The sequence below is a fragment of the Mus caroli genome, unplaced genomic scaffold (assembly GCF_978045245.1).
Source record: "Mus caroli unplaced genomic scaffold, Mus_caroli_1 scaffold_3, whole genome shotgun sequence".
Taxonomy (NCBI): domain Eukaryota; kingdom Metazoa; phylum Chordata; class Mammalia; order Rodentia; family Muridae; genus Mus; species Mus caroli.
This window is the reverse complement of record NW_028227258.1, coordinates 28,748,242-28,771,911: the sequence shown is the minus strand read 5'-3', so window position 1 is coordinate 28,771,911 and position 23,670 is coordinate 28,748,242. Positions and strand designations below refer to the sequence as shown.

At 46.4% G+C, this 23,670-nt stretch overlaps 1 protein-coding gene across 1 annotated transcript; it reads right to left on the bottom strand.

Moving 5' to 3' along the window:
• Positions 1-2,648: 2,648 nt before the first annotated feature.
• Positions 2,649-23,036, bottom strand: Cyp2u1 (cytochrome P450 family 2 subfamily U member 1). Its single transcript, XM_021158843.2, has 5 exons — positions 22,517-23,036; positions 17,566-18,201; positions 9,379-9,540; positions 7,503-7,670; positions 2,649-5,116 (listed from the first exon to the last, which is right to left on the bottom strand). The coding sequence occupies exons 1-5, from the start codon at positions 22,962-22,964 to the stop codon at positions 4,938-4,940; spliced, it is 1,593 nt and encodes a 530-aa protein (XP_021014502.1). The 5' UTR covers positions 22,965-23,036; the 3' UTR covers positions 2,649-4,937.
• Between the last annotated feature and the right edge of the window lie 634 nt (positions 23,037-23,670).

The window sequence follows — 23,670 nt, the reverse complement described above, 5'->3', positions numbered from 1 at the left end:
GAGATTTTCAGTCTTCAGATACAGCGCAGATGTTCAGTGGAAATCTGTTAAGCAGAGCACCTGAAAGGGGTCTTTCCTAGTCTGCGACAGAAGAGGAACGCAGGGCCTAAAGAAAGCAGGACTCAGGTCTGAAGTACGCTCTGGTCCAGCCTCCCTATCTCACTCTGCCCATCTCCTGTGTGCTGCATGCAAGTCACCCCTGGCCTCCATGTGGTCCAGCTTGTCCGTGTTTACCTTTGTGCGCCTGCGCAGGTCTTTTCCTCGCTATTACGCGTCTCACCAACGAGGCAGAGAGAACACACAGCTGAATGCGGCATTACTATGCTCTGAACTAATCTCAGATCCTGAGAAATTCTTTCCTTTCTAACATAGCTTTTGCCTTTAGATTTTTGATGGGAAGAATTTCTGTCCACAAGAGGGCAGCCAAGAGCCTCTTCAACACCGCCCCCCCCCCCCCCCCCCGCCTCAGGTGGGGGTGGGGCGGGGACTGAGGCCAACTGACCTTTCTTAGATGGGGCGGGGAACTCAGGGGCGGCGTTATTTCACCTGTGCATAGGAGACACATATTTTATGTGGGCGTGGGTGTGGGCATGTGTGCCAGTGTTGGCAGAAGGCATGTGGAAATCAGAGGACTACTTGTGGGAGTTGGTTCTCTCTCTTCCCACCCCGCTGAGTCCCAGGGGTCAAATTCAGGTGGTCAGGCTTGAAGGCAAGCACCTTTGCTCTCTGCTACCGTGCCAGCCCAATTATATACATATTCTTATTAATAGACTTTTCTTTGAAAACTCTATAAAATGCATATTGAATACACACACACACGTCTATCTGGGTGGGATCAGGAGTGAGCGCATAACTGAAAACAATGACTTCTCCACTCCCAGAAGCCACCGTCCCCTCTCCCAGGATCTATCAGCCAGTAGCCAATAGCTCAGCAGTAAGGCGGGTTGCAACAGGAATGCCCACACTGGACCACAGCCCCAAAGGCTGTCACGGGAGACAGCACTCAGTGGAAGGTTTGCCGTTGTCTATGGGTCATCACCTTCCCTCAGACTCATGTCATTCTCACTGAGTCTGTGGACTCAGACTCCCCGGGAGGGCACTTGTACACTATGTGGGCACTTGTACACTATGCACCACTCGCTATAGTGAGGCCCCAGCTTCAGTTTGTGGCCAGAGGTTGGAGAGATGGGAGGTTATAGAAAATGGAGGTGGGGGGATGGGAGGTGGGATAAGGCAGGTGGAAGAGACAGGAAGTGAGGGAAATGGGAGGGGTGGAGATGGGAAGTGGGAGATATGAGAGGTAATGGAAAATGGAGGGGGGAGATAGGAGAGGGAGATTGGAGGGGGAGGGGGAGAGATGGGAAAGATAGGATGGGGAGGTAGGAGGGAGACATGGGAGGGAGAAAAAGACAGGGGGAAAAAATGGGAGTGATGGGAGGTAGGGGAAAAGGGAGGGGGAAAGATGGGAGGTGGGGGAGATGGGAAGGGAAGGGACAGGGAGATGAGAAACCCTGTAAATTCAACAACAAAAGGACAGCAAAAGGGCTCAGGAGGGAATAAGCTGGAAATGAGGTTTGGGAGTTCTTGGGCGGTCAGTTTTAGCAAGCATGCGGGTTGGGTCTTCTCAGCAGAGCTGTCTTCAAGCTGTGACCTATAGAAGGAAGGTCTGGGAAAGCTGGCAGGGAGCAGCTCATCCATTGGCCAAAAAGATGCTTCAGGTATTTATCGCTCCTTTTCCTTAGCTAGGAAGCACCAGAACCGGGTGTCACCAGAACTGGGTGTCATCAGAACAGGGTGTCATAGGGAGGCCAGTACAAAAAAAGCCCCAGAGGGGTAAAAAAAAAAAAAACAAACCCAAAACCAAACGATATCCTCTTCTTCAGAGAGAGGGAAATGGAGCAGGAGGCATCTTGAACAGTCCACGTGCACTGCTTCATTTCAATCTCCCTCTGGCACGAGCTTCGTCTTTCTTGGCTAATTCATTTCAACAAGAGGGTTGGAGGCTAACGGCTCTGGGCTTCCAATAGATGAGGGAACTTCAGAAAAGGTACCAGGCAGCACTGCCAGTGTTCAAGCATCCTTGTCTCAAGGGATCCTGCCTAATCTCTAGGGACAGGCAATGATTTACCACGAGAGCCTTTACACGAGACACACTCTTCTCTGATCTGTACAGGGGTGCGGTGTGAGACGTAAGAAAACTGGGCTCAGCAGTTAAGAGCACTTGTTCTTACTGAGGACCCAGGTTCAATTCCCAGCCCCCACACGGGGCTCATGACCCTCTGTAACTCCAGTTCTGGGGTTGATGCTCTCTCCTGGCCCCTGTGGCACTAAACACGCATGCAGTGCACAGAAGGACATTCGGGCAAAACATTCACACGCAGAAATCCACACAGAAAACATTCACACACGTAAGAGAGAATCCAGCTGCTTGGGCATCTCCCTGAGCCATGTCCTCTAAGTGTGACTGTACTCTGATGGCGGATTTTAAAAAGAGTTACCGTGCCTGTAGTTACATGCCTGTGCTACGCTGTGGGCCCCCTCTCTGGAGGAGGTCTGCTTGCTCTTCCTTTTTGACTTAGATTTCGTAAAACCAACAAAAAATTGCTAAGCAACTGAAAACAAACAAGCACAAACCAGCTGACACGGTCTTCACTGAAATAAGCGCTTTAATAGGATCACCAAGAGCTCCATTACAGATGAGGTCCAGACCTCGTGATTAGAAAACTGACTCCGGTTAATTTCAGATGAATCGTGACATGCAAAACCGTCCAACAGCAGTGGGCTCGGGAAAAGCGCACTCCTCCTGTAGCCATGTTAGTTAGTAAAGGAGTGTTCATGGCTTTACAGCGTGAGGCACGGTGTTAAACTGCTGGATAATCGTGGGACTCTGATGTCATCTCAGAGAAGGCGGAAGTCCTTTTCAAGTACGATGTAAAATCTTTGGTTAGGAGGTCCAGAAATCCATGTGCGAGTCATGGAATAAGGGGCCAGCAAAGGTGGAGGTCAGATCAGGACAAACAACCTGCACAGGGAGCAGGATTTCCCATTCCAGACCTTATCCACAATGTGTGCATCTTAAGCCCCTTAAGACTGTGCTGGCCTAGACACAGTCTTTAGGGAGCCTGCAGATTAGCATGTGTTCCATTCATCTATTTTGAAAGTTATTATAATTTATGAAGAGGAAAACAGAATGGTGGATAATATAAAGAATATAGACTCAAATATTAATCAACACCTGGTTATATCCCACATTTTTCTTTTTACTCATATTAGGTTTTTATTTAGCGGCTGTTACCTTCCCTCAGGAAGCAGCTGAGAGTCGGCCTGGGTACCTCAGCGAGCGGCCTGTGGATGCACGCAGTGCAAAGCTGCTGGAAGCTTCCATTCTGGGTTGTATTAGCAGCTAAGGCCTCATCCTAGATTTGCCTAAAATGGTTACTTTAAATGATAAACAAAAGTCGAGTACATTTTTAAACACTGGCTGAATCAGGTAGGACAAATTACACTGTGTTTTAAAAGTATCCTGGACTGATGGGCAGGCTTTTCCCCTAAATCGCTTTCCCTACCTCACTTCCAAGTTGCCTGGGCATCCCAAGAATCAGGCATGGCAAGGGGGCAGCAATGTGCAGCCTGGCCCGAGGAGTCAGCTGGGGCAGAGAGGGGCACAGGTAACGGAGGCCAGCTTCAGGACCATGTGGGACAATACTGAGATGAGGCTCAGAAAGTGTTCTCCAGTCACAAGGCCAAGTAGCTTGGAGACCCAGTGGGTGATGGCACTTTTTAATTCTGGGCCTTAGCACTGGAAAGCCTCAGCTCCGTTAGTGTGAGGACTGCATATACACAAAAGCATTCAGTACGGCGCCTTTCTAAGAAAGGCTCAGCATCACCATGGTTCCTTCACGGTTCTCGGGGAGACCCGAGGGAGGGGCCAGACACAAGCACACTGAGATGCACACTGTTGGTTGTGGGCTGGCTTTGCCACCAATCATCCCTTACCCCTGGCAGCAAAAGGGACAATGCCTCCCGTCCATTATGTGCATCCCCACATTTCCATGTGGCCCTTGGAGGAGCCATGAGAGGGCCCTCTAATCACGCAATGGCTTCTTGTCTTGAAGAGTAAGTCAGTCATACCATGGCTGATGGCACAGCAGGAGAGGAGGGTTCTGAGTCACTTGAGTGAGAAATCCCTTCTGGACAAATCCCACAACTCCATTATCACATTCCCCAGCCCAGCATCCAGGGCCCCAATCGTGCCCTGCATTCACCTACGCAGGGCGGACCTGTCCTGTGCAGCCAGGCTCACTGTTCACGTGGCTACAGATAGCAGACACATGGGTGGTCAACAACCTCAAGAGGATGCTTTTCATCTTCTCAACATACTGGGCAAGGGGACATTTCATCCTAGCTCTATAAAAGGGACACATCCCTAAACAACAACAACACTCATAAGACAAACCCAAAGAAACTGACATTGAATCTATGCCAGAAAAAAAAATACAAAAGAAAAAAAAAAGTATAAAGAAAGGGAAAAAAAAGGTCTACCTCAATATAACCTAGACCTACATCCCTCTCTGACCGAGTGTCCAGGCTGACACTAGATGTTGCAGGGGCCTTAGGAGGTCTGAAGGCAGATCTACTGATCTGCCCAGCATCTGCCACCAGCACAGACTTCATGAAGCATCCAGTCCCTCTCAGAGTTGAGAGATGTTTCATTACCTCATTTTACCATGGGATGACGGAGGCTGAGAAATGAGAAGCTCTGCTTCCTGATGGAATCCACACAACTAAACCGAGTGTCCGTGCTTCCCCGTGGCCAGTGGGCACCCCTCAGCCTCTCCTGGCTGTGCTGAACTTCGAGGCCCATGCTCAGCAGCAACAAGAAGACTGTCTAGGACCGGTACGTGGAGTCTGCCCGCTCCTCTCTTCTCGGGGCTTCTTCATCTCTTTGAGATGGTTACATTAAAAGGGTGAGGGGCCAGTGTTAGACCAAATCTCCCAGTCATGATGGGCTTCTCGGAACCCTCCGGTAACGCAAAGGTGAAAGTCTGCATCAGGCTCACGAACATCAGGAATAACTCCATCTTGGCCAGCTGCTCTCCCATACACACCCGCTTCCCTACAAGTGAGATCAGACAAGGAACAGTTAGGACACACCCTGTTCTTTTGTAGCAAGTGTCTACCCGGTCTGTAGAGAGTTTTAAAGTAAAATCACCACCTAAGCCAGTCCCCTTCAGTTTACCTGTCCACATTTGGTTCACCCTTGAGCTCCTAGTCATGGAGACAGGAACTAGGCATGGACCCGGAGAGGCAGCCACCCTGCCCTTGTCTTCCTACCTACCTCACCTGGAGGACTAAGGGGAAGGAAGTGAGAGCAAAATTTCTGGAAACTTCTGTTTCCACAGAAGGAGCCTTGTGTGCCTTAATCTGGGAACTTAAAGAAAGACCAGAGAGAGAGAGAGAGAGAGGCCTTCACTCCCAGCCTAGCAGATCGGGAGCTGCTCTCAGGCCTGTAACATGGCCGAGGCTCTCGCTCAGGCCTCACAACCTGTGTTCAATCCCTGAGGCACACATGGTGGAAGGAGAGAGCCAACTGTTTTAACATAACATGCATGTTATGGTATCTGTCTTCCCCCCTAGCATTCTCTCTCTCTTTCTCTCTCTCTCTCTCTCTCTCTCTCTCTCTCTCTCTCTCTCTCTCTCGTGCACGCATACGTGCACAAAAACAAGTAAGTAATTAAACTGAAAGTTGGCAGGGGCCATGCAGGAAGGGCTGTGGCAAGCAAGAAGGCTTCCTTGAGATGGCCCATCCTTTTGCACAGCTGTGAAGGGTGGGCTCTGAAGAGGCATGGACCCCAGGGACTTTGTCCCAGGACTGTTCTTGCTGCTGTGCACGTCCATGCTGGCCACTGCCGTGTTCCTCATGAACCTGACAAAGCCTGTTGTTTCCTGGGGTTTTACCTACTCTGTTGGGCAGATTTCTTACAGAATCAATACAAAGATGTACTTACTTGTATTAATACTTTTTAGATGAATTAGTGATTTTTATAGAATTCCTGGTTTGATTCAAATAATTTTAGGAAGTTACAATAATTGATAGAAAGTCTAAGGAGATGGTTTGATTTGTTTTGCCAGAAAGATGATAAAGTTAGAATCAAGAGCAGAATATCACAAAAAGGAGTACAGCGAGCTTTCACGCACTACAAGCACGTGAACTGCACTAGGAAGAGAAGTAGGCTTGGGACAGATTTGTGATCAAGGAAAAACATTCATTCTAGGTCAGGTCCAAGGATGAGGCCACAGGTGTGCACTATGATAAAGCAAGGCCATAAATATATAAAACGATTGCTCTGCACTTATAGTGAGTTTATAGAATACGTCACAGATAAGACAACTGCTTTGAATTTATTATCAACATCATCCTGCTGTCACTCCCTCTTTGTAACATTTTATCTATGAGGTAATCTTTTCTTATATAGAGAACTTTTAGCTGAAAAGCTATAAAAAACTAGAAGCAAAAATAAACCTTGTTAGAGCCAGCTCTTTAGAACTTTGCTCTACCCATCAACTGGAAACATGTATATATGTCTATGCCTGTCCATATGTACATATGTATGTGTGTGTATATATGAATGAATTTATGTGTGTTTGTTGTATATGTGTTATGTGATGTATGTGTGTATGCAGTGTGTGTCTGTGTGTTGTATATGTGTTATGTGTATGTATGTGTGTGTGTATATGTGTATGCAGTGTGTGTGTGTTGTATATGTGTTATGTGTGTGTATGCAGTGTGTGTGTTGTGTGTGTTGTATATGTGTTATGTGTATGGATGTGTGTATGCAGTGTGTGTGTGAAACTGTTGGAACTTGCTTATTGGAACTCGATTTTTAGAGCCTGCTTTTCTTTTTCCAGTGTTAGTATGTGTGTGTACAATTTTGCTCTCTTTCCTTTTCTTTCTTGCTGGCCTTTTAGGAGTTAAAAGAGTTCAGAGTTTCCTGCAAGCAGCTAATTAACCTTTGATAGTAATTTTTTTTTTAAGTTGCTGTTAACTGCAATAGTTCCTTAGCCTCCCCACTTCTCAGGCCCCAAAGAGCTTAAGCAACCAGGAAGGAAAGATTTCCAGTTATAAAGATTAAGCCCATAAGATTATCTCCCTCCCTCCTTTCTTTGTCTGCTGGGGATGGAACTTAGGACTCATGCATGCAAGGCAAACAGACACTATACTACCAAGTCACTGCTGTCCATAGCCATGCTTTTGTTTTAATTTTTATTTACTTGAAACAAACAAACAAACAAACAAACAAACAAACAAAAAGGTTGGGTCAGCAAGGCAACTCAGTAGCAAGAACTGATTCCTTGACGTTATCCTCTGACCCTGGTACCTACACTCACACATACACATCTCAAACATGCCTGTGTACACACACACACACACACACACACACACACACACACACACACCAATGATAAAGTGAAAAACAAATTAAAACCAAGCTTTAACTGACCTATCCCAAAAGGAATAAAAGTTTCTCTTTTCAAAAGTTGTCCTTGGTCATCCAGAAACCGATGAGGACAGAAGTCGTCTGGCTTCTCCCAGATGGCTGGGTCTCTGTGTACTGACCACAGGTTGATTAGGACCACTGTGCCTTTGGGAATGGTGAACCCTTGGAGGACTGCAGACAACAGACAAGAACGGAGTCAGCACTGCACGTCCACTAAAAGTTCTCTTCAAACATCACTGTTTCCAGGGAGGAAATGGTCACCCACTAACACAGTAGTTGGCTGAGACTAAATTCTGAGGTTTCTGAGGGGAGGGACAAGATCCTATCAAGGATCTCTGCTCCTGTCTCTCTGCTCCAGCCCAGACCCAGCCTGAGACAGGAGTGGCAAGACTAGGTGGTGAATCAATGAGCTGAGTCAGGCCACTAACACTTACGAGGAAACACTAAAGCATTCTAGGTTAACATTCCCCAAGATTTATATATTCTTCACATTTATGTAGACTGTGAGCTAGCTAGGGCTGCTACTGCTGTGTAGACAGACACAGCATAAACACCAAGGAGGGAAGGGTTTATTTCCCTTATACTTCATCACGGAAGGAAGTCAGGGCAGGAACTCCAGAGAGGCAGGAGCTGATGCAGAGGCCATGGAGGGGTGTTGTTAACTGGCTTGTCTCCCCTGGCTTGCTCAGCTTTCTTATAGAACCCAGGGCCACTGGCCCAGGGATGACACCGCCCAGCACGGGCTGGGTGCCCCCCATCAATCACTGATTAAGAATATGCTCTGGCTGGGTGGTGGTGGTGCGCTTCTTTAATCCCAGCACTTGGGAGGCAGAGGCAGGTGTATTTCTGAGTTCGAGGCCAGCCTAGTCTACAGAGTGAGTTCCAGGACATCAGAAATATCAGGAGTTTTTATTACTTTATCATTATTAATAGCACTAGCGCAATTACAGTTATGAAGTAGCGACAAATATAGTTTTATGTTCCACAACACGAGGAACTGCATTAAAGGGTCCCAGCATTAGGAAGCCTGAGACCCACTACCCTACAGGCTTGCCCACAGCCCGATCCCACAGAGGCACCTCCTTAATTCAGGCTCCCTCCTCTCAGATGACTTTAGCCTGTGGTAAGTTGACATAAAACTGCCCAGCACAGAAGGGAGCCACCTACAGGCTTTTGTGTCCACACTGCATGAAGGAGATGGCGAATTAAGAGAAAAGAACTCTGCTTCCCCATTGCCAGCATCATTGGGCAAGCTAACCAATATCCCCAAGCGCTGGGCTCTTCACAGTGCATCTACTTTGCATACTGGGCTGTCTCTAGAAGCCTTAAACTTCACCCTCCCCATCGACCTCTTATCTCTCTGTCTCTCTGAAACAGTTACCCCTGAAAGCACGATTCTCCTGCTGAAGTTTCCCAAGTGCTAGGATGACAGCTGGGTAGCACCCTGCCTTATGAAGGGGCGCTTTAGCGACATCCTGGACTCACCACATACATGGACATCTTTCTCAGCAGCTGATAGGTTAGAGCTGGTGACCCCTAGAATCAGGCTGGAGTGTTCCAGTTTTTAAATGATTACATTTTGCTTGCAGAATTTTAAAAAACCAAAGGGCCTAAGCTCTAGCTAACATGCTTAAGTCCACATTTAGCCTGGATCTTCCAACAGGTCTCTTCTGCGGGACAGCGGACTAGAAGGACAGCGTCGTTTGCGCTGTGGTATAAGTGTGTGGACACTGGAGGCCAGAGGGCTACTGGTAAGGACTACAGTCCCTGAACCAGTGATAAGGTAGAAACAACCCAGGATCTTTCTGATGTGGCCACACCCCTCTCCACTCGGAGGATTCCCTCAGGGATCTGCAGAGAAGGGAGGCTCGGGACTTGCCTGTTTTCTCCGAGGTCATGTGCGGAATGGCGAGCGGCACCACCATGGACAGCCGTTGCACCTCCATGATGGTGGCCTCTGTGTATGGCATCCGGGCCTTGTCCGTGAGGGAAGGCGCACGGTCACAGCCAACGACCCTTTCAATTTCTTCATGAACCTTTTCTGTGCAGGAAGGGGAAAATAAATCAGAGATAAGGCTGGGAGAGCTGAGTCAGCGCTGTCTATACAGACTCTCCCCACCGAGGCATCCGCTGGCACGGTGGCCGGAGGCAGGATTGGCAGAGACAGCAAGCCCCTGGGGGTGGGGCCCTGCCACACTGGAGCTTTGATGGACAGCAGAAGAGACTGTGCAAAAGAAACAGCCCCCCCCCCCTGGATTCCAGGGCATGCAGCGTTAAGTGCTCATGTGACTCTCTAAGCTGTAACACCCTGTGAAAGTCCAAAATCATAGCCAACAAACCAGACCTTTGGGGCTGGTGAGATGGCTCAGTGGGTAAGAGCACACGACTGCTCTTCCGAAGGTCCAGAGTTCAAATCCCAGCAACCACATGGTGGCTAACAACCATCCGTAAGGAGATCTGGCGCCCTCTTCTGGAGTGTCTGAAGACTGCTACAGTGTACTTACACATAATAAATCTTTAAAAAAAAAAAAAAAAAAAAGGTGTGGGCTACCACACCTGTCTTTGAAGAAAAAACAAAAACAAAAAAAAAACCCCAAAAACCAGACCTTTGGGGTTGCTGCAGTTGAGCATGACCCTCAAAAGCCTGTGGTTGCAGGTCTGTTCCCTACAGTGGTGACATTATGAGGGGGGGACCCTGTGGGAGAACTGAGGAGAAAGGCTTGACCCTGACACTTCCCCCTTCCTCCTCTTTTGCATCCACCCTGAGGAAATTCCCTACCACAACCCACTGCCTTACCACAGGCCCCACTGTCACAGAGACAGCTGGCTATGAGCGAAAACTACCAGACAACATACTTCTCTTGTCAGTTAATTATCAATCACGCGTTGTTACAACACTGAAAAACTGGTTAACACTGGGTTCATATCCATGTACCCCTCAAAGACTTTCTAAAATCATAAAGCTGGTGTGATCAAGCCGCGAATTTTGGGGGATAATGTGTTGCTTAGCAGTAGCTACTTAAAGCAGATGGCCACAATGAGGTCTGTGGTAAGAAAAGAAAAGTGGACCCTTCAAGAAGTTCGCAACTCCATCCTCAGGTGCCTTGCAAATGAGATATCTGCAAGTGTCCAATCTCTACAACTGAAAACAAAGCTGGGTGCTACACACACACACACACACACACACCTTAGCTCACTGTTTCAGAAGCCCCTCTTGGGTTACATCAGAGTGTGGCAGACATCATGGTGACACCATGTGTGTGAGAGAGATGCCACATGGCAAACAAGAATCCAGAGGGACTCAGGGGCCAAGGCTGCCCCTTTTCTGCTAACTCCCTCTTATGGGCACGAACTCGGTTCCTGGAAGCACTACATCGACCTGATTGAGGATGTGAGGGATCTATACTCGAACTCCTCAAGAATCTTGGTCTCCAGAGTGAGCTCTAGAAAGTCCTATGACAAACAATCTTGCTGTGGGTACCTCAAAGGCACAAACTTGTCGCACATGAACCTTTGGGGGGATACTTGAAAATCATATCCAACTTGTGGCCTCCCTTCCCCCCAGCCTGGAACCTGCCTGCTCAAGGGTGGAGCTACCGGCTCATTCGTCCTGCCACGGCCACGGCTGGAACCTGCCCTTGCTGCCTGGAGGCACACACGTGTTCGTCCTGCTACTGGACCCTGAGTTACTTGGCGGGAAATTGGGTTCCCTCCCCCTTCCTTTATAAACTGAGTGTCTGGAAATATTAAATTGAGTCTTGATCCGAATGTTGTCTTGACTCCATTGTTTCTTCCGCCCCGTCTAGATTCCTCTCTTTGCAGGGAACTGCCATTCTCAGTGAACCGTTCGTGTTGTGGCCCGCGGGCGGGCCGCAACAGTTGGCGCCAGAACTGGGACCTGAGGAATGGCAGAGGGATGTTAAGAGAAACGACTGCTGTGTGGAGCTCCACAAGAAAGGAAAGAATCGTCGTATCGGAGGAGCATCGGAGCAACGGACAGGTACACATGCTAGCGCTAGCCTAAAAAATTTCAGTTTTGTAGAGTGTTGCTGAGGATGCGGTAGGATACGAAGCAAGTTTGAGGCGGTGCTGACCCAACACTGTTTCTGCTTGGAGTCAGCAGTTTCGTTAATCGGAACTAGATACGGAGACAGGCGGTGTGCCGCAGTTTTTTTAGAAAACTGCTTAGGTGGAAGAAAGAAGGGTTCAAAATCATGGATCAGGCAATTGTGTTTAGTTTTCAGGAGTTGCTTAAGGATAAAGGAAATTCATACCGGAGAAGGTATGGGCTAAGCTGAGACAGCGTTAAGCCCGAGCGCTGGTTCACTTAGGTTCAGCAGTGAAGCTTAAGAGGAGCTAGGCACAGGCGGTAGGCCGTGGCTGGAAAAAAGCTACATTGTTAGGTGTGAGAAAGGAAAGGGTTTATTAAAAGGAAATTAATACAGGCAGATTGCCGCAGTTATAAAAACTGCATCATGAGGGAGGAAATTGTCCCAAATAGCAGGAGTACTCTGCCCCATTTTGTGTCTTGTTTATGTCTGGTGTACCAATCTGTTCTCGTGTTCAATTCATGTATGTTCGTGTCCAGTCTGTATGAATGAATGTTCTATGTTTTATGTTGGATAATAAAAATGGTATAAAAAACTTTATCTGCAAGGCCGAGAGCTGCCACGTGTTTCAGCCAAAAACCAGACATGTGGCAGGAGGGCCCCTGATGGAAAAAATGTTCGTTTTAAGAAAAAGCAGCGAGTACACAGCCTCTTAGTTTCGAATCTGATAAATGGTTCATGATTAATGTGTTTGACAATGGTAAAGTGCTTTTTTATTCTATGATTGTAGCTACAAAGATTAATATTCTCTGATTGGTCTAAAATTAACTGTTTCATTTGGTTCTTTGTTAAAAATGTGCTCTGCATGTTTTCGCATTCAGCTCATAAGTTGTTGGTTAAAATTAATAATTGTTACATTGCTACAGATGGTTAATGTTAAATTTGATAACTCAAGTTTAGAGTCCTTCCGACACGTGGCCTAAGGCAGCCCTAGAGGCTGGGTCTCTAAAGATATTTCTAGTTTAGATAATGATTAATGTGGTTCCTATCCTAAAAAGTAAAATTTAAGATAAGATATAAAGCAATGCCTCTTTATTAAAGCGTTAAAGCTTGCCTTAATAGATATTCATAGGTATTAATTGATATCCAAACTTCGTAATATGATAATAATGCTTCTAATATTGATTTTAACAGTGATAAATTGTTTTAAACATAGGTTTTACTTTCCCAAAGTTGTAGGTATTATCCTAACCTTGCACAAAAACTTAAAAATTATGGTTAAAACTGCCATTGTTCCATTGACTACAGCTTGCAGTTTGATTGCAAATTTAAGATTAATGCTCAGATTACAAAGTATTTTACCTTTGAGTCAATACAGGGCTCTGGGCAGTCCCAGAGCGGCTTGTGGCCTTTTCTTTTGTTTTGCAAACAATGCCTAAAAAAGTTTTTCCCTGTGTTCAAGAAAGTTTCTTTTTAACAGGGTTACAGATCTATTCAGATGTTTAAAATAATGCTTAAATTCAAAGATTTTTGCTTCTAGTAAACTGGTAATCACTAGAAAATTTTGCCTCTACGTATGGCTAATATAGCTTTACATTATGTAAGAAAAATGTTTATTGTTTCTGCTTCTTTACAAGAAGCCAAAAGTTTTAATCTTTCAGTATATATTGTTTCCTAAGTGGAAAGTATTTTATTAACTAATGCTTCTCAAGGGAAGTTTACCTTAAATCCTTGCTCTCACCCAAAAGATTCAGAGACAGTATCCTTTTATTATTTAGTGTTTTAGTTTACTACAAAAGGTTTTACAAAAAATAAAGAAAGCTTTTATAATTGTTGTTAATTGGTAATTAAAAATTAGTTGTGCCCGAGACAATTCTTTGGCCAGAAAAAACATTATTGTAAAGTCATTTTTCTCATCCTCCCAGCCGATCGTTGGCCACGTGGGCCCAACTAGCTGCTGTGGAGCGGAGTCTTAAGACACACAGTTGCCCCTATTCCAGCACAAATAATCTGGTTGTGTGCTGTAGATGGTGTTTTAAAATGCTGAACAATCAAACCTTAATTTATATATTAATAGTCAATGCTATATCTCTGAGCTCGTAATTACTTAAAATTGTTCATCCCTCAGATACTATTAATTCTCAAATTTACAATTGCTTATACATATTTTTAGTTAATAAATAAATAAATTATGCACGTGTGACTCTTAATAACTTTTCTAGCCTTCTAGTTACAACCGTTCCTTAAGAAAAATGATTGAAAGTGCAATTAGTCACTGCCCCTTTACAGCCAAATATTTAAAATGTTTTGTCCAAAAAGTTATTAATTCAAAAGGTTAGATATTGTAAAATTTTAAACTTTAACCTCTTAAAAGACAAAAGAAAGAAATTGTATCCCCATATATACTATTTAGTGCATTTCCATGCACACTATTTAAAACATACCTTTATTTTCAAAATTTGAGATTAAAATGTCAAATTTAATAAATGCTTTTTAGTATCTTAAAAGGATCTACTTATTGGCTTATAAATTGATCCTAAAACAGCTACCTTATTAGGAAAGGGAAAAACAGGTTCTCTCCACAGAACTCTACAGAAGCATATTGGTAATTCGTGTGCTGAGCTGACAGGTAAGTTAACTCAGTGTCCTAATTAAAAGGACTAAAAGATTAAATTCATGTTTTAAATCCATCCTTGCTTGTCATTTTTCCAGTTTGGACTAGCTTCTAGCCTTTTAACTTTATGGCAATAGTACATCAGAGACTGTATATTCAGACTTAGTAAAATTAGTCATTTAATAGAGTCATAATGATTTTTCACTCTTCTTCAGTGTGACCAGCCATTCTAACTCAATCTTAGACTGGTCTAATATTCAGTTCAATTATTAGAGATTCCTATATTCTAAATTACCTAGCAAAGTTAATTCAGAGCGTTTCCCCCAAAGTCACCAAAGGCTCATCTTGCCTTTACCTTATTTGTCCTAAACTTTTTGCAAACTGACATTAAAGGTCAGTCTGCAGCGGAACGCCACTGGCACCCAGTTACTTCTAATTCTTATGCATTGGTAAAATGGAAGGACGCCCTGACTAATAAATGGAAGGGTCCAGATCCAGTTCTAATCTGGGGAAGAGGCTCGGTTTGTGTTTTTTCACGAGATGAAGATGAAGCACGGTGGCTACCAGAGAGATTAATTCGTCAGGTAAACACAGATTCTGTCTCTCCTCGTAAGTATCATTCTAAAGACTAAAATTCCTCTTGAGCTGGGAGTGGAAGCTCTCAAAAAACACTGTTTCCTCTGAGCCAATTCCCCTACAAGAGGCCGGAGATAAACTTTAGCTTTACTATTTGCATCTAAATAAAGTACCTTGACTTCTCCGAACAGAAAATTTACATTACTACACTCTCATTGCTTAAAATTCTTCCTTCTCTCAAGCAGGTCAATCTACATTCTCCGGTTCTCCGCCCCGCCCCTAAGAGCAAACAGGTGGTTCTGCTAATCTCCCTTCCAGGGACATCCCAGCATGTGGCTTTTCAGTCTAAGATAGGATTTGGATTTAACAGGAGAGCTAGGGAAGTAGAAATTTCATATATATTTACAAAGATTAGTTCTTATTTTGATAGATACAGGCTTAGTCCCTTAACTGGCCTCTGGCTTTTCACCCTTGCTGTTACTGCAAGGTGTCCTTAGTTCCTCAGGCTACTGGGAATAACAGGGATGAAGAGGAAAGACTTTCAGCTCCTATTTTAACCAAAATTAATGGTGTTAATACTGACATAATTCTTGTCTAGGCCTTGCTAAATCTGAGGTTGACAAGTCTCATATAGAGACCTCGCAATAACTCAGAATTGCGATACTGATTCATAATCATATGAATACGGTATGGGTACCGCTTGGCGCAGGAGATTACTGCGGAGGGAAGGTCCAGTTTGACCGTTTCTGAGTTCCCTGTGCGACACACCTGATTTGAAAGAGGTTGGTATCTTACTCCAGCTAAAAACCAAAAATACTTATGGCTCTGCCTCCCCTCCCCAAAAGATACCAAGAGCCACAGATGTGAGTTGTTACAATACTCAGGGAGGAATCAGGTCAATGTCCACCCAAGTCAAGGTTAAAGGCCCACTCATCTACGGATGAGAAAATCATTTGATCACCTCTGTTAAGCATTGCCTATTTAAACTTAATTAATAGGGGGGAGAGAGATTGGAGACCTTGCTGTTGTAAGAGCAGGCCCTTCACTGCCTCCCACCCAAAAAATAATAAAAAAGCCAATTGGCCTTATACTAAAGAGCTGGTCTTAACCCCTTCTCACTGTTCCCCCTGCCTGTCACCCAAAATTGTGGATAATTATCAGTTCAGTGTTATTCTAAAATTGTTTAGTTAAATTCAGCCAGGGTTCCAATGCCCTACTTAAAAGGCAAACAGGTAGCTACCTATTCAGCACTAATTAGCATTATAAAGTCAGAGCCTACAGCCCAGTGCTGGTATTTCAGTCAGTGCTTTTAAGACAGTCTCAGCCAGATACAGTTTACCATTAGAATAGTTAGGGAATCCCACGGAAATAGGTTTTTTCTTTAGCCCTAGGAACTCAGGCAGAACTATTGAACATAGATAATTTTTCTGCCACAGGCCACCCCCTTTTTTATTTTTGTTTTGTTATCTAATGGGGGGAAATGTGGCCTCCCTTCCCCCCAGCCTGGAACCTGCTTGCTCAAGGGTAGAGCTACCGGCTCATTCGTCCTGCCACGGCCACGGCTGGAACCTGCCCTTGCTGCCTGGAGGCACACACGTGTTCGTCCTGCTACTGGACCCTGAGTTACTTGGCGGGAAATTGGGTTCCCTCCCCCTTCCTTTATAAACTGAGTGTCTGGAAATATTAAATTGAGTCTTGATCCGAATGTTGTCTTGACTCCATTGTTTCTTCCGCCCCGTCTAGATTCCTCTCTTTGCAGGGAACTGCCATTCTCAGTGAACCGTTCGTGTTGTGGACCGCGGACGGGCCGCAACACCAACTGACACACATAGCTGAAGGGACTGTACTAAACATGGGGACACATCCTGGACTACTGAGTGCATCTCCATCCAAGCACAGTTTTATGCTATAGGGTGACACTTTAGTCAACCACTGACCTCATCAACAAGATGATCCTGTGAGGTTATATCGCCTAGTGACGCTACGGTTATGTCAGTTTAAGTGTACTCTGTGATGCTTGCACATAGTGAAACCATCTAGTGACATATTCTTAGGACATGCGCCCATCACCAAGCCACATGGGCTTTAAAATCAGACGGCCTTGCCTAACCGACTTCAGTCAGAAGAAGATGTGAATACGGAAGCATGGCCTGAGGGCTACAGCTCTGCTGGCTCTGAAGATGGAGAGAAGACCACAGGTCAAAGAAGCTGGAAACAGCAAGGAGAGAATTCCCCTTTGGGGCCTCCAGAGGGCAACGCAAGCCCAGCTCACACCCCAGGCTTCAGTCCAGTGAAGCATTTGTCACACTTCTGATATAAAGACTTGTAGCAAATTTGGGTTTGCTTAAGTGACTAAGTTTGTAGTGAATAAATAGGTAGAGCTGCTGCTGAAAGCAATATACCACGCTCCCTTACTCATCCAGCGCCTACTGCCCCCGCCTCTGGCTGTTCACTGGGGCTAATGTGGTGGCACCAGCTGTGACTTCTGCTGACTCTTGGGCTTGCGTTCTCTATGTTCAAAACGAGATGAAGGTATGGATGAGCAATAGGCTCCCTTAGCCCTCTCTACGCGCCACTTCTCTAACAGCCTTCACTTTCACAGGTCTCAAAGGGAACCGGACTATGGACGTTAAGGCAGGGGTGGGCAAGCTATGACGCTAGTCCGTCTAGAAACCCGAGGCTTTGCCGTTCACCTATAGAATACAAGTGTTTACTGCCTTTTCCAACCTGGACACATGGGTGCTCCGGAGCCAGCAGATCACAGAGGCCGTGACTGGGTTCAAAGAACCTGCTTTTACCCTGAGTTAAGAACAAATGTACCAATTACTTTGCACGTCGGGGTTCAGTGACATGTACAGCAGGCACCAGAGCAGAGAGTTGGTTGTGGTGTCAGTGCCGGCAATGAAGAGGTCCCCAATGATGTAGAACAGGTAGTCCTCGTCGAAGCTGCCGCGCCTGCTGGCTCCCTGCTCTTCCTCCATGTGTAGAAGGTACATGTCTATGAAGTCCTGAGGGTTGCTGGCATCCAGAGACTCTTGATGCTCTCGGATGATGTTTTTCAGGAAGCAGGATATGTCCCTTTCGATTTGCCTGAGCTCCTTAAATGGACCAAAGGGGAGGTAGTAAAACCAGGGGCATATGTTGATCAGGAAGAGCTGGCTGTGCAAGCAGATTTCTAAGCCCCGGGACATGAAATCCAACACCTTTTTAAACTCCTTGTTGGTGTAATCGAAGCGCTGGCCGAAGCACAGGGAGCAGATGATGTTGGAGACGGCGTTGCTGATGATTGGGAAGGGGCTGAAGGGGGCCTCCCCGTGTTTCTGCATGGCTTCTTTCACGTATGCGAACTCCTCGATGATCCTGGGCTCCAGGCTGAGCTTGCCCAGACCGAAGTGACGAAGCGTCGAGTGGGAGAATCTCCTCTGCTGTTTCCAAATTGGACCATAGTGTGCAAACACGATTCCTGCAAGGACAGAGGGGAGGGTGAGAGCAAGGCCTGGGTATAGTGAATGGGAGCCACCGGGGAGGTATATTCAGTATTTTCAAGTCTCTAGGCCAATGTTCAAATGCATATAGAGGCGGTGCCTAAAATTCTTGTGCACTTAAGTATCTTTCTATTTCACAACAGTAGATTCAGGCTTAGAAAACCTTCAAACCCCAGCTCCTGGCACAATGCCGTGCACACAGCAGGAGCCTGGACTCATCGGGATTACCGATGGCTGCGTCCTATTTGACCCCAACTTGTACATTGACCACCATGGGGGTCGGATGAAGTCCTGAGCAAGCCTGTGTTGCTGACATGAACATGGCCATGTTAAGGGTCCCTCAGACTAAGTGATAGCAAAGCCCTCACCCCCACGTCAGATTCAAAGAAAGGCAGAACCTTCCTCTGGTACACGTGTGGATGCTGACAGTGCGTGCAGAAAGCACTGAGCGCAGCTTCATCCTTCCTGATGTTTATAGCCTGAGCTTGCGCCTCTGTAGAGACCTCTCCTACCAAGAAGAGCTGATCCTGCCTCCCTTGCTCGACTGTGGACAGTAACCCGGCCTCCTTGTTCCACGTGCATACAATAAACGTGCAGAGTTTCTAGGCTGCTGCTTGAGCATCCCCATCAGACTTTGCTGCCCACCGGGTCCCAGCTTTGCTCTACATGTCTGTCCTTTCTTCCTTCCCCAGTGGCCCGAGTCAGGTCAACTCCAAAGCTGTGCAGGTCACACATCTCCTGCCCCCCCCAAAACTGTATACTTTCCTTTTTGCCTTGAATAAACATCTAATAGGAAATTGCTCACACCTTTGCCAGGAAGCTCAAAGTTTGTACCACAGCCAGGGCTCGGCTATAATCCACACACAAGACCCAGGGACCAGCTTCCTCTAGCTGGGTCTGACCTTCTAAAAGTTCTACCATTTCCCAAACTACTATCACAAGTTAGGCCCAAGTATTGAAACACATGAGCCCACGGGGGTCAGTCAACATTCAAACTACCGACGCCATGTTCTGAATCCTTAGCGTGTGGTGTGCAGTATACAGTTGTGAATGAAAGATGGAGTCGGGCAGTGGTGGCGCACGCCTTTAATGAACTTGGAAGGCAGAAGCAGGCAAATTTCTGAGTTTGAGGCCAGCTTGGTTTACAGAGTGAGATCCAGAACAGCCAGAGCTATACAGAGAAACCCTGTCTCAAAAAAAAAAAAAATTAAATAAATAAAAATTAAAATTAAAAAAGAGAGAGAAAAAGACCAGTTCTGTTGTTGGTTCTTTTATACTGTAAGTTCCTCTATAATCAAGGGTCAGGGGTCAGCTCAGCAGTCCAGCACAAACTACTACTACTAGCACTCACAAAGCCATGGGTTCAACCCCCAGCAACAGGAGAAAAGAGATCATTTCAAAATAAACATCTGTATGGATGGACCCAGGGTTGAATATGGACTTTCTTCACATTTTACAGACATCACTAAGGGCGCAGTGACGAGCCATAAAATATGGGTATCGTCATGTGAATAGTCACTGCCAAATTACTGTCTTAAGTAGATTAAGAATGGAGCAAAAGGACGGCCACGAGTATATGAACATCATCATGTTTTGAACAGCTGCCTCTTGATACTTGTAAATTTCCAGTTTTGCCACTAGAGGGCGAAACTGTATCTCAAGTGATTTTCATGTACACTTCCGTGATTGTCAGTGTGGGTCAGAGTGGCTTTACCCAGGTCACTGATGGGGCTCTTATTCCAGATGTCACACTTATCTTACCTACTGTGTGCTGTGTGGAGATTTTCTTTCTATATAGTTTAAATGCATAGGTGAAACCTCCTCTCTCTCTCATTACATGAATTGGTTTTTGCTTTTAATGGTATTACTTGATAAGCATAAGTTTTAAAGATACCGTAACAAGTAGATTAAAAAACATTGATTTACCACGAGTGTGCGCGTGCGTGCGTGTGTGTGCGTGTGTGTGTGCGTGTGTGCGCGTGTGTGCGTGTGTGTGTGTGTGTGTGTGTGTGTGTGCGCGCGCGCGTGCTCGGGCATGCACACGGAAGTCAGAAGAGGGTATTGGATCCCTTGCAGCTGGAGCTAAAGGTGGTTGGAGGCACCTATCTTGGAAGCTGAGATCTGAACTCAGGACCTCTGAAAGAGCAGTATATGCTAACCCGAGCCATCTCTCCAGTCCACATGAAGACTTCTCTCACTTTTTAAAAGATAGTTATTTTGAAGTCTATGCTGTCCTTGAAGTTGTGGCAATCCTCCTGCCTCAACCCCTCCAAGTGCTGCTGTGCCACTGTGCCTGTCTACAGGTCTTTTTCTTTATGATTTGTGCTACAGGTCTTATTTTAGAAATCCCTTCCTACCAAGGATTCAGAAACACCATTTTCTTATAAAAATTTAAAATGCTGACTTTGAAAACATTTTTTTAAGATTTATTTTTACTTTGTCTTTGCATGTTTTTAAAAAATATTTACTTACTTATTTTATGAATATGAGTACACCATTACTCTCTTCAGACACACCAGAAGGGGGCATCGGATCCCACTACAGATGGTTGTGAGCCATCATGTGGGTTATTGGGTCTTGAACTTAGGACCTCTGGAAGAACAGCCAGTGCTCTTAACCACTGAGCCATCTTGCCAGCCCCATCTCTGCATGTTTTATCTGAATGTATGTATGTGTACTATATGTGTGCCTGGTGCCTACAGAGACCAGAAGAGTCTGCTGGATCCCCCAGAACTGGAGTTACAGAAAGTTAGGCAGGGCCTTGTGGATGCTGGGAACTGAACCTAGGTCCTCTGGACGAATAGCAAATGCTCTTAATCACATGAGCCATTTCTCCAGCCCCCAGACTTTTGATTTTCTTCATGTTTGATTAATTCTCTATGACTTACCTATAATTCCAGTGAGATATAAATACATTTTTTCCTGTATAGATAACTGGGGTGGGGTTGAGGATGTATAACCCGTAGGCAGGTGCACGAGGAGGCCAGAGAAGGGCCTCCATGTGTCCCGATCTGTCACTCTCGGCCTTACTCTGTCGACTGCCTCTCACTGAATCAGCTCGCTGCTAGGCTGGTAGCCAGAATGCCCAAGGTGATTCTCCTGCCTCGGGGTCTGAACACGACCCAGAACACTGGTAGACTGTTTACTGTGGCCGATGGCTATAAACTTGAGTGGTCACTTAAATCGGATGAAGAGAGGGCAGAACACTGGAGGTTTAAGCCAAGAGAGACTTCCTGCTCTTCCTTCACCAGTGGCCAGATTAGTTATGTAGCCTTACTCTAAATTTCATTCAGAGTAAACGTTTACAGACTCCTGTCTTAATCCAGAAGCATCTTACACAGTGGCTGTCATACGCCCTTCATCTTGAGCCTAACGCTAGCCAAGAGGCCACTAAGATGCACGCAATTCTGCACATCCAACTTCAGTTTGCTGCAGAGGCTGGAGTGGCCTTAGGAACAAGAACTAACTACCCTTGATATAGCAGTCAAGCTCTCCCGGCTCCAGCCTAGTGCTCACGCCTGCCCTCCCCATTACAGGTGCCTCCAATTCCAGAGCTTTCTGAGGCTTTACATGGGGAGTTTCCAAGGGAAAATTAGAAATGGGGTGAGGGAGGGGATATCAAAGTATGAAGTCAGGGGGCCTCTCTCCTGAACGGAAGCATATATATGCCACCCACAATGGATTCAGTCTTGTACTTCAGTGTCTGAAGACAGAACACAGGATTGACAGGTGGCTGGAGAATAGAGATCGAGACCCTGTGTCTGCTGAGGGAGATATACACGGGCTCTGGGAACAGACTGGCTATCTTGAAATATTCTCTGCAAAAAAGTTAGTCACTTTCTCTTAAATTTAACCTCAGGCAAGTTCTTTAGTCACCCGCGGGGAGCAGCCACATTCTTTGCCAAAATATTAGAGAGGCTATGAACACATCCGGTTCACCAGTCTCCTAGCTTGGATTCTGGCCTTTCCTAAGGGGAAAAAAATATCTTTTTATACTTTTGCAACTGAATGACACTTGGTGAAAAGAATCCCCCTTCCCCTTTTCCTAACACAGCCAATGTTTAGAAACGTTGAGATCAGACCTATGAGCGAGAAGGCCTCACTTGGGACAAAGGAAGGCTTCCGGGGTGGGTGGTCCTTATTTTACAGTTTGGTACCCACACCTCCCTCACTTTCCAGTGTGTCTCCCACTTTAATCGCACACTAGAAGCCACGCCTCCGTCCCTTATCCCCTTTGCTGGGCATGACGCAGGTCCTACCGCCCCGGGGATCCTGAGCCCACGTCGCGCTCACCCTTCTCCTTGGTCATAATGGAGATGAGAGGCATCCGCGGGCGGTCACTGAACACTTCAGCCTGCTGCACTAGCGCCTCGCGCACGCTGTGGAAGTCGCTGAGGACCACCACCAGACGGTGGCCGATGAAGAAGCTGAAGATGTTGCCATAGACACGGGCCATCCTGGCCAGGTACACATGCTGGCCCACCGTGTCCGTCTGGCTGCCCGAGCCCAGCCAGAACTGCGGTCGTAGAAAGCGCGGCACCAGCAAGTGCCCGAAGTTACCCACGAGTGGCCGAGGCTTGGGCCCCGGAGGGATGCCGTATGCGCGCTGCCGCCGCAGCCAAATCCAGCCTAGCAGCACCGCCAGCACGCAAAGCAGCAGCGCGCCTCCTATCGCCCGCACGTGCAGTCTAGCTCCCGGCTGCTCCCCTGCCGCGGGACGCTGGCCCCCGAGCGAGGACATGCCCCAGGTACTGCCTGTATCTAGCTCCGCCGCAGAGACGCCAGCACCGGCGACAGTAGCCGGCTACATGACTCGAAGGTCACCCGCGAGGCAGGGCAAGGCACGCCCTTCCGATTGGCTGCGCCGCGTGCCCCTCTCGGCATCCTCCAGTCAGCTGCTCTTGCATAAGGTGGGGGCGGGACGTCCTACAGGACAGCTGGTGGTGAGGGGTGACCTCCCGCAGCACAGCAGAGCTGTCCTGAGTGGAGTTTTGTTTGTTTGTTTGTTTTGCCAATTTAGTGCACTAGCAGCAGCAGGTTCCTCCAGGGGGGTGAGAGCTTTCTGTGGGTTTCTGCATATGGCCTGACTATATCAAAACACTCAGAGGACCGGGCTGGGTGACTGCTTTATTAATTAGCCTTAGACAAGACCTGAAATGCTGAGCTAGTGTCCAACAATGTGATGTGTGGCTATTCCAACATCTGGGGATGGCTCCAGAGTGCTTTACCTTCCTGTCGTTTACAGGCCAGATGTTGTGGTTTCTCTTGGTTAGACTCTCCCTAGAATTGTCGATGCTTTTTTTTTCTATTTTAATTTTTCTATTCTTATTTCTATTTTCTATTTTTATTTCTATCTTGATAGCCTAGAACTCCTTATGTAGACCAGTTTGGCTACCAATTCAGAGATCCATCTACGTCTGCCTCCAGAATTCACATATTAAAGACAT

Coding starts and splice junctions, on each gene's coding strand:
- Cyp2u1 (XM_021158843.2), bottom strand. CDS start 22,964: ATGTCCTCGCTCGGGGGCCAGCGTCCCGCGGCAGGGGAGCAGCCGGGA. Junction 18,202..22,516: donor CATTATGACCAAGGAGAAGG/GTGAGCGCGACG, acceptor CTGTCCTTGCAG/GAATCGTGTTTGCACACTAT. Junction 5,117..7,502: donor TTTTATTCCTTTTGGGATAG/GTCAGTTAAAGC, acceptor TCTCACTTGTAG/GGAAGCGGGTGTGTATGGGA.